At 24.4% G+C, this 18,316-nt stretch overlaps 2 protein-coding genes and 1 long non-coding RNA gene across 8 annotated transcripts in view; 1 reads left to right on the top strand and 2 right to left on the bottom strand.

Moving 5' to 3' along the window:
• Window positions 1-13,627, top strand: part of LOC116185012 — a 17,988-nt gene extending 4,361 nt beyond the window's left edge. Inside the window, exon 2 of the mRNA XM_031508414.1 lies at window positions 13,462-13,627. Coding sequence (XP_031364274.1) covers window positions 13,462-13,560 — 99 coding nt within the window. The 3' untranslated portion in view covers window positions 13,561-13,627. The remainder of the gene's footprint in view (window positions 1-13,461) is intronic.
• On the bottom strand, window positions 354-17,492 carry LOC116185013. The gene is made up of 2 exons (XR_004149711.1): window positions 17,463-17,492; window positions 354-562 (listed from the first exon to the last, which is right to left on the bottom strand). It is a non-coding gene; the product is annotated as an uncharacterized LOC116185013 (long non-coding RNA).
• Window positions 563-18,316, bottom strand: part of LOC102672386 (elongation of very long chain fatty acids protein AAEL008004) — a 50,702-nt gene continuing 32,948 nt past the window's right edge. For 2 of the 6 annotated variants that reach the window (XM_031508410.1, XM_006611181.2), the window contains exons 2-7: window positions 11,217-11,362; window positions 6,892-7,082; window positions 3,666-3,749; window positions 1,886-1,942; window positions 1,691-1,796; window positions 753-1,242 (exon numbers count right to left, since the gene is read on the bottom strand). In XM_031508410.1, the coding sequence (XP_031364270.1) occupies window positions 767-1,242; window positions 1,691-1,796; window positions 1,886-1,942; window positions 3,666-3,749; window positions 6,892-7,082; window positions 11,217-11,274 (972 nt within the window). In that variant the 5' untranslated portion in view covers window positions 11,275-11,362 and the 3' untranslated portion in view covers window positions 753-766. Of the gene's footprint in view, window positions 1,243-1,690; window positions 1,797-1,885; window positions 1,943-3,665; window positions 3,750-5,311; window positions 5,393-6,891; window positions 7,083-11,216; window positions 11,363-18,316 lie in introns of all 6 variants that reach the window. The other 4 variants (XM_006611179.2, XM_031508409.1, XM_006611182.2 and 1 more) reach the window with 4 other exon arrangements.

The raw sequence follows: 18,316 nt of genomic DNA, 5'->3' as shown, positions 1-18,316 counted from the left end.
ATATATATATATATATATATATATATATATATTTGAACATTATGTAAATAGAAAAATGATTTTTAACAATGTTTATAATCTAAAATATGAGATTACAATAAAATCAGGTAATTTCATCCGAAAAATGTTCTCATTAATAAAGTGAGAATATTGTTCGTTATTTATAGATATCGAAGATGCATTTTTGATATTTCACTATTGAATTTCATTATGGTCAATAAAAAAACAATTATCATCCTTCGATATTATCATTCTATATCGCTATAAATTATCACAACGATGTACATTATGAACACTTTATGTAATTTCTCCAATGTTTTTCTTCTCTTATCAAAACTTTGCAAGTCTATACGAATTACAATTAGACGGCGGCTTTCTTTTCTCGCATTCGAAGAGAGAGGTAGAGGATGATTCGAAAACGAATTATCTCTTGTCGGGCATGGTAAATGTACATACAGCGAACCGAAAAAAGAATCACGAATACCTGAATCACGAGGCCAGGGATCCGTGACATTGGAGTCGTAACACATCCGGGACTACCTTTGTACATTGATTCATATCACTCTTTTCCTCTTACTTTCTATCTCCTTTCACGAATACACGCAAACGCGATCGCAGAGTAATTTTGTACTCAATGTTTTCTCCACTCGAACCCGAAGGATCATTAGAATGGAAGGGCGAAGGAACGAAGCCCGGATGCGACTCGAGGAATCGATGAGAAAAGACGAGATGAATTTGATGATGGCTACAACGTAGCATGATCGGGTCACTCGGTCGTTGTATACGATTTCCTAAGATTGAGCTCCGAGGCGGCTAGACTGTCGCCTTTCACGTAATAATCGGCCGCGTCTCTTCTTCCGGACGAATTGCCCATTGCTCCATTCGTCATGCCGTTCGTTTGATGATTTTGCTGATGATCTTTTTTCATGCCATTCGTGATCGTTTGCTTCCTCTTCTTTTGCTGGTAGCTTTGTTGGTAGAATTCGTTGAACAGGAAGAAGAACATAGTTGCGTGTAAACCGATCCACCAGACGAATGCCTTAGGATAATTGCAGTCGATGAAGAGTAATTGGAACGCGTGGATCATTACCGCGACAAATTGGATCATTTGGAAGACGGTCAAATATTTTTTCCACCAAAGGTATGGTTGTAATTTTGGACCCATCGCGGCCAACAGGTAGTATGTATACATCACTATATGAACGAATGTGTTCAAGAGCCCGAAGAAAGTAGAATGACCGCCTAGAAAAAAAAAATCAAATGATAAAATTTTAAATGTTTAAAATTTTTTAAATGTTTATATATATGATATAATAAAGAAAGGTTAAATTTTGACGTTCTTTTCCAAATTATTTTTTTCTAAATTGTACTTTGTGATAATATTTTAATATTTTAAAAGTTATATATAAGTATTTTTAAGTCATTATATTTATACATTCTTATTTTTACATTCAATCAACTTTAAATTATACAGTTTATTTGAATATTTAATCTAATCTGAGCTTTTTGAAACATTTATTATATCTTTTTATTTGATCAGTGAAAATGATATAGATAACTTTTGATTCAATTAATATTTTTAATTTTAAATGATTATACATTATTGAGTACTATTAGAAAATACAAAAAAAGTTTAGAAAATATTGGTACTTCAAAATAAAATTTAATTCTATAAAGAAATTTCGCTTACCTGGTGTGAATTTAACGCCAAACCACACTGACATTGGCATGCAACCATGGTGAATAACGTGCAATATTGACACGTGATCGTTCTTCTTCCTTAATACAAAGAAGATCTACAAAGATGATTATTAGTGGATAAATTTATAATGAACGAATAAATTTTTATAAAGTATTCAATTCCAATCTATAAATTTTTACATACCGTATCCATGAATTCCGTAAATTTGGAGAAATAATACCACCAACAAGCGTGCACCATCTGCGCTTTGAAAAATATCGATTAGATAATCACTTTAACGTTGCTCTTGACACGAATATGGTGAAAAATACAAATCCTTGGAGATTATGGCGTTATCTTTTGTATTCCATTTTTTAATAAAAGATATTTTTCATGATGAAAAATATGATATAATTATGAAAAAAAAAAAATTATAAAATTTTCCAAAGATTTGCCTTTGATAGGTTTACGTCGATGAACAGTCGTAACTTTGTATTGTGCATCTGTGTAATCATGATAATCAATGTAATTGTCGTCGTGTAAGTGGTGTCTGTTTTTTTAAATCTTTGTTTTCTACTTGTTAAATGGCATTAATTGCATGAAGCATTTGTTTCAAAGTATGTTAGTTTAAATTAACTACAATATTTTTCAAATACTACAGGAAATTTAGTGGCATATAGGCATATGGCGTAATGTTAAAAATTAAATAGAAATAGAGTAATACTAACAGAAGAAACTACTAATAGAAAAGAAAATATAAAAATTTTCAATCATCCCAGAAATTTGTTAGAAAAAATTCTCAAAAAGACAATGTTAAAAAATACATATGATTATATTCGAAATATGTATAACATTTGAATCATTAAATTTATGAATTAAACAAATTTTTAAATTCAGAATTTTGAAATATTTTTATATCTTCAAATTTTAATAATTTTTTTATAAAGTATAGTTGAAATGTGATTTTTCGATCGGGAAACTATTTCTTTTAATATAAATATTATTCGAAAAAAAAATTTATTCGCAGAATTTTCTTTTAAGAAATAAAAATATTTATTATTATTTATCTACTTCAGAAATTTTTTTAATTAAAATTTTTTTAATATCCTCTTCGAGATTTCAAATATTGTATCTTCAATTTTTTTCAAATTTATATTATCGAATTCCTTCCAAAATTTTGTTAATATTGTTTTTAATATTATAAAATTATATATATTATATATATTATAATTAATAATATAATTATATATATTATAATAATTTATATATATATAAAATATTATAAAATTGCAAAAATAGAAAAAAATAGAAATAAATATTTTTATTTCTTAAAGGAATATAAAATTCTGCATGAAAATAAAGTTTTTTTTTCTTGAAATAATATTTACTCTACTTATGTAAAGAAATAGTACTAGTTTTAAATATAAATTTTAAAAATAATTTCTATAAATACTACTACTTTTAAATAAATATTTGATTGAAATGTAAGAAAATAATATTTCGAATAAATAATTTTTACCTTAGCATTTTACAATAAAATATAACATATCGAAATCATATATCATATATATAAAAATATATGAAAAGCTTAATTATAAACTAAAAATAAAATTTCTGTTTTGAAATTTATTTTGAATTTTAATTACTTTTATTCAATAATTTTTATTCGATAACTTAACTATATTATTGATATATCGATATTTATCTCTAGTCTAGGGGCCGCACCTTTTGTATCCCCATTAAGAACGACCCTAAAAATAATATTTTCAAGTAATATTTGATTCAAATATTCAACGAAATAATATTTTCAAATATAGTATTTGGTTGTGAAAACATTTTTTTTTTTTTTTTTAATATCTCAATTTAAATTTTTCCCTAATCCTGTAATAATAAATAATTCATAGTTTATAATCGTGTGCAGTTAATAAAATGCAGAGATTGTATTTAGTGTAATTTTTGCGTGTTAATGGGGAATATCACCCACCCTTAGTACTTGGGGTCGATCACTGTAGTCTACGGGTTGGCACCTTAGAGAATAGTCGCCAGTCAGCCATCCGGACATTCCTATCTGCAACCACAACCGCCCAGAGGCCATTCTCCGATCAATGAAAAGAATAAATAAACGAAAGAGAAAGGCGCAGAAAAGAAAGGGGGCGTGCGCATGTGCATAATTCTCATAAGAAAAACTAATCGTGCTATATGTTGTGATAAAATAATTGGACGATTGTGTGCGTTAAGACAAAAGATTAAAATATTCGACACTCGTGAAGTTATCCATTAATGGATCCATGTGTTCAAAATAATTCTTACCTATTTTTATCGTTTTTTTTTTTTTTTTTTTTTTTTTTTTTTTTTTAAATCTTTTTCCCCCAAAAGATTTTCTCCTTCGAATCAAAGTGATTAATTCACCTGGATATCGAGCTTGTGTAAATCGTTTACCGATTGAACTCTCGATATCGATGGATTTGATGGAAAAAAAATTTGAAAATAGTGATATCTTTGATGTGCATGCAAACATGCTAAATTATACATATACTTAATTAGCACAAATGGAACGGTGTGATTGTGTATGATGAAGGAAAGAAATACATGTACCAAAATAAATATATTTTTGGAAGATCGATTCTAGACGTAATAAAAATAATACACAAAAATAATTTATTAATTATGTTATAAACAGTTTTTAAATTTATATTGACAAGATAGAGACAATACGATGAAGATAAAGTTGTCCCTATCTTATCTCATTTTATCCATCTTCGATTATTTATAAGTTAAAAAATAAATAAATAATCAAAATTTTTGTATATTAACTTTTATATTCGTTTCGATCTCTAGAATCGATTTTAAAAGATATTCCAGAAATATATCAATACCTTATATAGAGATATGAAAATAAAGATAAAAAAAAGCAACAAGCGGAATAGTATAATTTACTCTTCCTTCAAAGGCGGTTTCCTCCCTTGGTTGGCTGCCTACAAAGCATAAGATAATTTGCATCATAGCACAAATTCTTCAATTTCTACAATCCATGACCCTCAAAAATGTATTTTTAATCGTCGAAATATGCGTATACGTTATTACATTAGTTTTAATATAATAATTATTACATTTAATAGTTTTAATATAATATAATAAATATATACTAGTTTAAATATAATAATAATAATAATCAAACAAATCACATGTTACAAATCAATCAATTATATATAATATAAATTAGAATCATAATGGTGTAAGTTGCCAAATTATTTTGAGAATCCAAGAAAGAAATTAATATTAGGAAAAATAAATATTATATGATGTAATAAAAATTAAAATTGATCAAAAAATATATCATAATATTAAAGATACATAAATATGTATAAAATTAAAACATCCACGATACTTTAAATTTAGAAAAATATTTGCACACTAATCTCTGGAATCTAGAAAATTAAAAGCAAGTCAATTTTTTATACTTGGAAAATTAAAAAATAATCATGTAACTTTATTTTTTTGTTTTATATTTATACGTATACGCATATAAAAATCGTTAAAGAATAAAATTTAGCATTTGTTGAGGTCCGTCTCGTTGAAATGGCGGTCGATGATCCATCTGCTGAGGAAACTATAAATACCAAAACTTACCCTTATCGCGATTGGATTGTCGCTATAGTCCACAGGTTGGCAATGGAAACTATAATGGCCCCACCATCCGCCCATCAGACTCTGTTTTTTTTTCGGTTACACAATTAATGTTTTATCTTGCACCTTTTTTTTCTGCGTTAATAGGAAGTTAAACCGATCGAGTTCGAAATATATATATATACGAAATAAATATTTCTATGAAATATAATTTTTCCAAAGATATCTTCCAAGCAAAATTAATTGAGCAGTAAGAGGAGGGCATATCTATTTTTAGATAATTTGTTATGTTTTGAGTTATGTGTAATTTTGCATATTTTGTATTGTGCAAGTTAGGTGCAAAGGATGAAAGCAAGCGATTTATTATAAATTTTTGGATCATATTGTTTAATAAGAATATAGATTCGCATCTGTCCCCCTCTTGCATCTATTAATCTAATGAAACAATAATAAATCCATAAATTGTTTATTATTATCAAAAAATAATCATTTCTTTAATATTATAATAGAAATTAGAAATTTCAAAATTGAAGTAAAAACTTATTTTACATACAATAAATATCTTTTGCAGAAGATGTATATTGGAAAAAAAAACATAAAAATTTAAACGTGATCATTTTTAAATTGATCAACTTCACATTTTGAGAAATTTTAAATTTTGCCATAATGTATTATGATTAATATTTAAATATTTAGAAAACAAATACAGTAGTGTCTGCATATATGATCATAAATTTGTCTGGTTATATAGCTAAAAATATTTTCATCAATTCCTAAAATCATAGAATTCGAGACAGATCTCAATATTATTTATAATTTGCATCGAAATGATTTAATTAATGATTATTAAACTTTGAATCATCAGAATAAAGAAAATATAATTTTTTAATATTTATATTATCATTATATTAATTCAAAATAGCCTTAATTGAATTATTAAGATTTGCTATTAAAATAATATCAAACATAATTTTGTATTTCTATTAACTTTTAAATTATTAATTTTAATTATTAAAAAGTAATCTGACTTTTACACAATTATCATACTTACCTCATATGTTCCATTATTTTGCATTATTTATTTCTCACTTTTAGCCTTGATGCAGCATGGTAGAACTGAAGTCAAATAACGCCAATTCTGACAAACTTCATAACTTCTTTATAATATGGCTAAGTTTGGCTATATAATCAGACACTATTGTAATTAATTTCGATGGTGCTGATCAATTGATTTTTAAATTCTTGGTTCACTTATAAATTGCATTGTGCCATTGATCACGCGTGATTTCGAACTCGGTGGTCAAACCCGGATATTCGATGTTCTTGCAGAAATCATTCATGATACAAACACGAACCTTTATTTCATGGTTCCTCATCTAACATTCCGATGTACGAGCAAAATTTTATTCGTACGTGCTTATATACAAAGTGGCATTTCAAAGCATGCAACACATTTTAATATTGAAAAAAAATTTTTCGTAAGTAATATTCATAATATAACAGATATATGGAAAAAAGTGTAAAAATGGAAGAAAGAAAAGAAAGCAAGGAGGAAGGGAGAAAGATCGAAGCAGGAACCTTACCTCGTAGAAAAGCCACGCTGAGAACACCATTTGGAATAGATTATAAGCTATTAGGACATTTTTTAATTGAAATGGTTTCCTATTCTCCATCAGCTTTGGCCCTAAAACTTTTACACCATATACGTAGCTCAAGCAGATAAACAGAGTAGGAAATGGTGAACTCATCATAAACCAATTTGTTGTTCTCTGATCTGAAAAAGATATTGTAGATATAGATTCCATTAGTATTAGATTTGATTAATAAAAATTGAATATAGAAAAAGATACAGTAACAAAATTTATACATAATCTTATTTTTCACAAAATTTTAATGAAATTTGATTTTTTCATTACATTTTATATTTCATCATATCAAATTGATTAATATATATAATAAATGTAATGTTGTGTATGTATTTTTTGTACTTATTTACTATTATCATCCTAAAAGAAATCTAGATGATATATCACTGTTGATAACACAAATTATATAATAATTTTTTTTAGATATTAGTTTATTTTTTTTAATTTAATATTATTGATTTAATATTCTTTATTTTATTTCAACAAGAAATTTATATAAAATTTATGATTATAGATAGAGAATTATAGAAAAATATTCATTCTATTTTGATTTTTCTTTAAAAAAAGGGATATTATTAAGTAATTAATTTTCTTAGGATGAATTGATTATAATTATGAAAGTTATGCTTTGTGTTGTTCATCAAATATTCAAGATTATTTAATATAATTTTAAAAATATAAGACTAAATAAAATAAAAGACTAAAGAAATAAATGACTAAAGAAATAAATGACTAAAGAAAAAAATAAAGAATAAAATAATAATAATGTTGAAATGGTAAAAGTATAACAACCTCGACCTTTAGATTTAGATTTTTTTTGGTACCCTTTCTCATCCTTCAAAGTTTAGTCAACTAACGTGCTATCGTATTAAAAACCAGTTATAAAATCTCTTCTATTAATTTACTCTCCTGTCGGTTTTAATGATCAATTGACCTTGATGCGATTTCGTCGTATTTTTTCAGATTCTTGTCGTGAAATGGGAAAAAAGTGAAATCAAAAACTAAGATGAAAGTAAATACCACGAAAGTCGATAATCTTGATGGCGAAATTCCATTAAATATTTTTCAAACTGCAACTAAATTCGATGAATTCAAGATTGCGATTTCGTATCTGCTCATTTCTGCATTCGAAATATTTTCAATAAAATTTACGATTAAAAAAAAGTAATAATAATAATGTTTAATCTTATGTTTTTTTTTTGCTAATTTTTTGTATAGACAATTAGATTCATATCTCTAACTTTTTTTTAATATTTTAGATTCTCAAAAAATCTGAAAGAATTCTGAGATTTATTTAGATTTATAAAATTTTGATTGAATTAAAAGATTTATTAATAGAAAAAATAATTTCTTTGAAAATATTTAGAAATGAAGAAAGATTAAAAAAAAAAAAAAAGAGTTAATAACCTTGATGATGATATGGAACTATTAAATATGGAAACTTTGCAAATTGAAATTAAATTCGGCGAATGAAGAATATGAGTTCGTATCTGCGCGTTTAATATTGGAGATGGTTTAAAAATCTTTCTCGAAATCGGCGGCTGCTTCCACTGGCCACGTGAAATGAATAATTCATCTTCGATGTAGTCTACTGCTGCATCACGACGAATGACGTTTGCTTAACCATAATGAAATTCTAGGTAATTTTATCCTTCCTTTCTGCTCGTGTATTCGTCGAAATCTCCGATCTCTACATTTGTATCAACAATAAAATATTCTTGTTCATTTTTTTACAATGAAATCAAGTAAGAAATATCTAAACATAAAATATTAAGATAATTTATTCTTAAATATTATTATTTAAAATAAAATAACATAACAAATAAAAAATAGAACAAAAATTTTATTTTTGAACAATTATATGGATATGAATTCACTTCAATAACGTCCAATCCAGTTTCATGTACATAACCTAATATACGTGGGAGGTTTCTCAATTGCCTTTGGAAATGTTACGTGAGAAGAAAGTAAGTAAATAAGTGCGAATGTTTGGAATTCCATAATTCCTTATCCTTCGTATTAAGTTTCTATAAAATTGCGTATATGTGAAACAAATTTTTATATTAATTTCTAACGATTATTATAGAAATATAAATTCTAAATTCGATAAAATGATGATGAATAAATAACAATTAAGAACTTTCGATCTAAATACGAAACTATGCCATCTATGAAACAGAGATTGAAGTTCAAAAAAGCGTATGAAATGCGAAGCGTCGGAAATGACGAAAGTTAATGATATTATAAAAGATATTGACATTTTAAATTAAATGAGAAACGAATTTTTTTTAAAAATCATGTGAAATTTGATTATTTCACAATGAGACTATTTCTATTTAGCAATAATTTTGTTGCTATTAATATAAATTTAGGAATAGTTTGTATTTTCTTTTTATATTTTCTTTTATAAGATAATCTATTCGATTCAAAAATAATTTTACGCAAAGTCAATGCTTGCGGAATTTCTGTAAAATTTCTATTGTTAAGATGAAAATTGATAAATATAATTTTTTTTTCTATTTTTAGAAAACGAGAAAATTTTTCTTTTTGAAAAATTTATTATAAAACTTTATTATGAAAGATTTATTATTATTTTATTAATTTGAATATTTTAAAAGATATTTTTATTATTTTAAATTAAAAAAAGAAAGGAATTAAGCTGAAACGATTTTTTAATCTTTATTCCTTTTTCCATATTGTTTGTGTATACTATATGATTACGTCAAAGAACAATGTGCAGATTTTATTCGTTTACTCTAAGTTTCATTTACTTTTATGATTTACATCGTATGAGAATAGTGAACATTTGTAATTTGTACATTTAATTACATATTATTTGTATAGTTTTTGCATTGCAGATGTATCTTTTTCTGTTGTAGACAAATATTAGTATATGATATTAAAATGCCATTATTATGGTAAATTTCAATTATATAATAATTATAATTATATATTATTAATTTTTAATTATGCATATATTATTCATGTAATTTTTGCATTAATGATGTATTTTTTCTGTTGTAAATAAACCTTAATAAATAATATTAAAATGCAATTTTTAATTTTAATTATATTATTCATTAATTTAATTACATATTACTAATCTTTATTTATATATTTTTTCTACAATTTTTGTATTTAGAAATATATACTTTATATATAAATACTATATATAAATGTATATAAGTATAAATATTGATAAATGATTAAAATGCAATTTTTATATTTATATATTTAATTCTTTCTACATTATTTCTTGAAATTCTACTTTCGTTCATTCTTGTGGCAACCTAATTAATGTTAAATATATATTGACATTTTATTTATTATTAACATTTTGTTATTGTTATGTCATTATATCCAAAACATTATTGTGAAATGTTTCAATTTAAATAATGTTTTTATATACGTTTTAAATATACATGCCCGATGAAAGAAAAAAAATAAAGATTTTTAAGTTTTGAACCATGAATAATATAATATAATCATGAATATATAATATTAAATAAAACTCAAAATTCTTAAAATTCTTTTTTGTTATTCATGATCTAGCAAAAATTATTACAAAAATTATAACAATGTACAGATTATTAAAATCTGAATATAATCTGAATATAAGTAAGTATCAGTAAGTTTTTTTTGATTATTATTATATATGTGTCACAAATCATATAAAATTATTATTCTTATTAATTTCTTAAATTTTTATTCGATAATTTACAATAAGATTTAATTTTTGTTTTCAAAAAATGAAGAAATTTGAAATATAAATTAAAAATTATTATTTTTATTTTTAATAGAATATATTATTTTTATTTTAAATAAAAATCAAAGAACAACAAGTAATTTTAAAAATATATTTTTAAGAAAAAAAAAACAAAAAATTAAAACTTCGAAACTTTTAACACTATTTCAAAAATTATTTTTTATACGCGAAATCTGAAAGATAAGTTAATGAATTTTCTTCATTATTAGAAAATCATTTAATTTTTTATAATTTACAAGCAATAAAAAAATCAAGTTGTTGCCAGTCTTGGCAGTTTGTAATTAGATCAAGGTGAAAAGTGAAACGAAAGCGGAAAGGCGAGAATTGAATAGAAAGGGAGAGGGCTGAATCTTTCCTGTTCCTGTTTAATAAAATTGTTCCCAGTCACTGGTCGGTGATCGTCCCTCGGACGATCTTCTCAATGTTTTAAGTTCGTTCATCAAGCTTGAAAGATGGATGATTATATTTTACATAAAAATAATGATTGAAGGCTTACCTGCATGTTTGTCAAGTATCTCGTGAAATCGATCCACGTATTGCATTACAATCGACATTTTTCTTGCTTTTTGTCGAGAAAACCTTTGCAATATATCTTCCTGAGATCGTAAAAATGTAAAGTTTCAGGACGAAATAAGCGAGTTCCTGAAATGACAAAAAATGAAACGATTATTATTATTATGAAGAGAAGAGGCATAAAAAAAAGTTCATTAAAAAAAATCAGGCTTCAATTATTAAAATAAACTATTATTTATTATTTATTTAAAAAAGTCTTAATATAATAAATTTAAAAAAAATTAATCTTTTTAGAACGAAATATTTTTCAATTTGTATACCTTTGAAAAGAAATTTCAAAAAGCTTAATATTTCTTGCATTATTGTTTCTTCGTTTAGGTATGATTAACAATGTAAAAGATTCTATTATTCTAATTTTATATTATTCATTATTTTATATTATGATAAAATAAATTTCATGGAGATATATTATAAATTTTATTTCAGTAACACAAGATTTTAATTTGAAGAAATTTAAAAAAAAATATATATTTTTATAAAATATAAATAAATTTATTTAACTCAATTTAATTTAACATAATTCTAATATAAATTAAAAACTATCTAATGATCTAGAGTTACATTTTGCAAGATCTAAAATATAAGATAATATAGGATAATTTTTATGTTGCAAATTTAAATTAACTCAAACTTAATTTCGCAACATTTTAAATCAATTGGTTTTAGTCTTTCATCTTAAACTAGAATGATATTATTAGAACTCACTAGAATTCAAATAAATTATTAATCTAAATAATTACATATAAATTCAATTGATAAATAGTCGGTTTCGAACCAAATATAGTCTTTTTGTTTTACGCGTGAACGAGGACGTATTACTTAACATTGATGTAAAGGTTAGGTTACATAAAATGATGTCGATTTATGTCATGATTTTCGGCATCGGCATTGAATTAGAGAAGCGATTTCGCGCGTGCGCGTTCACGATCAAGATTGTTCAAATCCCGATCCGAAATTCACTGCGTATGTTCGATTACGAAAGTAGGGCCACATAATTTTTGTTATGGATTACACGATGCGTTCTCGCGCAATTTACAAGACGACCATGAATTCGGCACGGCCTTGAACCGTTATGTCCACGACTTCGTCGTTTCCAATAAGAATTCACTCGAATTTCACTTGCAATTATAGTCAAAACATCATAATCAAAACATTTGATGGTTCATGGCAATTACAATCGATCTCCGTAACTTCGACATCTACGTTAACCAACTATTGGAAAAATATCTATTAAAATTCATTTGTAGTTTGAGTAGTAACTTTTTATTTGTTTTATTTTATCTAAAGACATTATATTTTATTTAATATCAAAGCAACATATAAAGCAAAGCAAAATATTCATTTTCTTTTATTGCTCAATGAAAATCTTTATTTAAATAGAATTAAATTTATTTAAACTTTAATTGCCATATGCAAATCGAAATAATTATGTATGTTATAATCTGCCAATAATCAAACATTTGATATGTCTTCTTAAATTTTAATTATTAAAATTGTTTTGGATGCGAAATACGAAATTTATTTACGAATTTTTCGAATTATTTTTTACTAAAAATTCATTCTTATATAAATTCTATATATTGAATTTTCATTTAACAATTAAACAATTAAAGTTAAACAATTTTATTCGAAAAAATTTATTTTTTATATAAAATTTTACAATTTATTTGTAAATCTTTCAAACATTTAATATCTTTTCAAAAAAAGAGATTTCTGATTAGAATTTTTTCTTCGAAATTTTACTAATTAGATTAACTAATTTTCAAAAATTAGCATTAAGCGATGAATGATTCAAGCGTTTTTTGAAGTGATTTTCTCGCGAAATGATTCACAGAAAAGAGGACACAGAAAAGAGAGGTAGGTATAAGGAGATAATTGTTTGTTTCTGTGGGCGCCCAGAATGATTAATCACGTCCCTGAAACCGAATGGACAGCGTCGTATCTATATACTCATACTCTCTAAGCTGCGACGGATGGTTTGGTAACCCGTTGAATTTCGCTTTCAATACAACTCGGTTGACGAGAGAATTCTCGTCAAGGCCAATCGAGAACGAACTTGAATGGATGTCGTCATTTATCATCGGGCAGTTGATCACTGATTTGTACACGAACGCGGAATCTTCGAGACTGTCTAACTAACTTACCGTCTCATCTTTTTTGTTTCAAAGTCAAAGGAAAAAAACCAGAAATCAAGATTATTTGCTTTGGAAAGAATCATGTCAAAAAATTGGCAAATATTGGCTAAGGAATTTCACATAATGAATTAGATATTCTCTCTATATATTAGAAGTGAATATGTTCTTGGAAGATGATTAGAATAATGATTGACTTGATAATAGATATGTAATTATCAAATAAATTATATTTAGAGAACAATGATATAAGATGTGTAAAATTAAAATGTAAAGTTGACTTTTTAATGAGTTTTTGTTCAAGGTAAGAATTTAAAGAACTACAAATAATATTATTTAATGACAGTACACGGATAATAATTTATTTAATAAATCTATTTTTTCTACGATTTTTGTTGAATGAATTCATTTATAAAACATTTTCTAATTATAATCTTTTAATAAAGCAAAAATGTTAAACTTTATATTAAAATATCTCGAGTATCTATTGATGATCTGCTGTAAAATCAGATATCATTAATTTTAATATTACTTTGCAAAAGTTTATTTAAAAAATCACTATTATATTTGTTAAAGAAAGATTTGATGAATATTACATAGATCAGTAGAAAATATATTTGTATAAGCTTGGAATTTAACTTAACTTAACCTCATTTCATCTATATCGACGATGATCACAGAAATGATAGCTAGCAAAAGATAGAGTTTAAACATTTAAATACAAAGAATTTAAATATTTAAAGAAATTTATGATATACATATTGTTTCATATAAAATTGCTCGTTTTACTAGGTTCATAAGAAAAATTCTCCTCAGTAGAACCCCGAGCATATTTACATTAAGAGCTCACATAAGCAGTAAATAATATATTCTTAACCTTAATTTTTTATAATCATTGTGTAAAAATTTATTAAAAAGTTAGTATTACATTTCGTTTTTTTTTGTTAGAGATTTAACGTAACCTAATTTAGCCTTATTTTATTTTTTTCGATAATAAGTTGTAGAAAACGACTAATAGCAAGACACAAAGCTCAAACAAATTATGATGTATTGATGTGAAATTATTTGCTTCACTGGTTTCAAAGTGGATTTTTTCTTAATAGAATTGAAATTAAGATCACATAATAATATATAAAGAAAATACACTATATAACCTAATTCAACTATAAGAATATCAATTTTAATGGGAAGTAAGGTTAAGTTACGGTGACGATTCCTTGGCTCCGCGATGGATCGCGATCGGTTGTGTCTTGAGTCGTCTCTTGCAAAACGAAAAGTCGAAAACGCGTCGAGCAAGCGAAATACCTCGCGAATATATTGCGAAAGCTGTATACATTATAATGGGCCGGGCACAGAAAACGGGCCAGCAACACAACTTCGATGGTTTTGTGAACTCTGCGACTCTCGATGACTCGATAGTATGGCATACAGCCGGAGTCTCTGTTTGTAGGTTACGCAAGGAATTGCTCGCTCGTGCTTGCTGTTCGAAGCTGTGTGTCTCGACACTGGAATCGTCATTAACGATAGGATGAACAAACCACTGACCTCAATATCCATGCCGACTAAATATTTCGTTTCACTGGCAAGAACCACAATAAACATATACTATTGTAAATTAATGCACCGCGATGATTCGATCACGTTTTACATATATCTGTAAAATGTTATATCTTATCAATATCTTATCTTTTTATAGCAGATTCATAGAACAACGATCGATTTTATATCAAAATTATATAATATGTACAATATATTTCATAAGAATACTTGGATAATTTTAAGAAGTTTCTGCCAGATTGGAGATATCAGAAATATTTACAAGTTATTATTAATCTCTTGAACATTACAATTACATATTATTGAAGGTATATTTCATAGAGATATAAATTTTCTATTGCTATTATTATTATATTTTTATATTAAAATGAAAAATATTATTTCATTATTCTTTTGTTCTTATTACATTACATATATATAGATTTTCTTAATTAATTCAATATTATTTTAAATCATTTGTAATGATTTTGGTTGATGACAAATATAAATATATAAATATATATATATTTTATATATATATAACATAAGACATATAACATATATATATACAACATAAGATCTTAAATTTCAAGATCACTAATTTATCATGTTTTTTTGAATTAAGAAATCAAATTTTTTAAATTTATTTTTTTTCTTAATTTTATGACATTTTTTTTATATATTTTTTGAAATTAAAAATATAAATTTTATATTAAAAAAAAGATTGATTTGTATAATCTAATTTATCTAATCATTTGTTAATATTTGTATATTTGTGTGTAATAGAATTTGGAAAATATTCAAACAGATTGCAGAAAGTGATATATATTTAGTATTTTTTAATGGCATTTCTCAAGTATTCAGATTCATTTAAATTACTTTTATTTTTACTGAATTTAAAAAATTTGATATTATATTATACCAATATATACCAATATAAATCTGCTATTTATTTAATTTGAAATATTTTTTCAAACTTGTACTCAAACCATCAATTAGCTTGATTTCATTTCATTTGATCTGAAATAATTTTTGAAATGAAGTTGATATTCTTTCAATTTTTTTTGATTTGAAGATGTTATGCATTTTTATATGATGTGAATTTTGATTACTAACAAATGATACTAAAAGTTATTAATTAAAAAAAATGAATTAAAAATAAAATTGATAGTAATAATGAGCAGCCAATTCTGGATTATTTGTGGCCTTTGGCAAAATTTTAATTTTAAAAATAATTTCCTTATCAAAATTATATATTAAAAAAATTTATATTATAAAAGAATGTTTGAAAAAACAAAATAAATTAAAAAATATAATTAATCATTCTCTAATAATTTAGAGTTTTGAGAACTATAGAATTATTACAGAGCTTATTAATTAAAGAACTTATATTAAAGAACTTTTATATTATTATTAAAGACATTTTAATAAACATCATTTTAGAATTTATTACTTTGAGTTATTTCAATAATTTACAAGTATAATACATTTGAATAATTTAAACAAGTTTGACTTGATTCTGTTTTAATTTACGATCAAAACAATATTTAAATATTCCATTATTGAAAATATTTAATTTCCCAATAAAATTGACTATGATTATTTACATTTGCATTTCATTTATGACGAGCAATATGAATGATAATTTCCTTCATGAAATGAAAACTGTATGTAGAAACATTCAATTCGTCGTAAATATTGAAATATATAAAAACAAAAATTTTAATAATATTAATTGAATTTTTTGACAATATATATTGTATTGTCAGATTGTATAAATGATCAACATGAATATTATAACACTTTATGAAGTAGTTACACAACCACACTATTGTAAGTTTGACTAGTAGTAGATTGTTAATTGTTTGAAGATGTTGGTTGCGTCAAGGTTGAGCACTGTAGATAAATATGAGGTAGAGAGGCGTATGAAATTAAAAAATGTTTACACATTGCCATCGAATAAATAAATCAAAAGAAATACAATAGTATTTATTTGGAAAAAGAATTCGCAATATAAGTATGATGTCAATAAATGTGAATTTGAATAAATTTTAAAAAGATGTTTTCGATATGTAAAACAAAACTTGAAAAATTTATTATTTTTTATCTAGACAATTCAATCAATTGAAATAATAATCATTAATAGACCAGGTATTGCTTGAAATATTATTTCAAATAATATGTTATTTATTTTATAATTATTTGAAATGATTTGATTGTGAAATAATTATTTCAGACAATTTGAAATATTAAAATATTTTTAAATAATATCATTTCTATGTCATTTCTATGTCAGCTCTGTCATAAAATAATTAATTTGAATTATTTGACATTTATTTGATATATTTAAATGTGCTGATTCACTTTTGCAATTTAAATTTATAATGACTTAATCTCTACAAGTCGAAGTTCGCTATTATATTATATATATAATTATATTTAATGAAATATAATTATTATACTTACTATATAATACTATATAATACTATATATACTATTACTATATATATTTACAAATAATTTATATAATTATATTATATACTATACATTATAACTTATATAGTTTACTATTATATATGATTTAAATTTTATTCAATTTTTCTTATAAATTGTATCAATATCCAAATGTTTCTATATAATTATATATTAAATTAAATTTTCATTTAATCTTATTATCTATTCTTATTCAAATTTTTCTTATTTCAAAATTTCAATGAGATCATAACGAGAATTTTCTTTTTCCAAATTTCCATTATCAAGCTTCAACTCCTTCAAATAAAAATTTTTCTATTAACTTTTCATTTATCGAGTTTCCACTTTCCACCGACTTTTGAACTTGTTACGATACTTTATCTACAATTTCTACTCTTTCACTTCATTATCATGCCACGCAAGATATCTATTGCTGCTATAAAAACTTGAAGAAGCATGCAATAGAATGCTACGTTATTCTATAGAATCGATATAAGCTTTCTGCTTGCAATAACGAGATTTTCAATCATTCAAGCGGATTATTATCGGTCGGAAATAAGATTTGAAATCAGTTATTGTTTCTTAGAAATTCGTCAAAATTATTGATTAGAGATTATAGAGAGTATAATTATTGGGAATAAAAGAAAAAATATCTTAGAAATTCCTATATGCTGTAATATTATATAAAATATTATCTATTTTGTAATTCAAATTAATTATTAATTTTTTTTAAAATGTTTCTGTAGTAATAAATGTATGATATAAAAAAATAATACAAAACTTAATAAATAAATATATTGCACTTTTGTATCTTTTATCTAAAATTGGCAATTTTTAAAAAGATAATATACAACGTTTTTTTAATCACTTTAATTTTTTAATC

The sequence above is a fragment of the Apis dorsata genome, unplaced genomic scaffold (assembly GCF_000469605.1).
Source record: "Apis dorsata unplaced genomic scaffold, Apis dorsata 1.3 scaffold_85, whole genome shotgun sequence".
NCBI lineage: Eukaryota > Metazoa > Arthropoda > Insecta > Hymenoptera > Apidae > Apis > Apis dorsata.
This window is presented reverse-complemented; position numbering and strand designations above follow the sequence as displayed.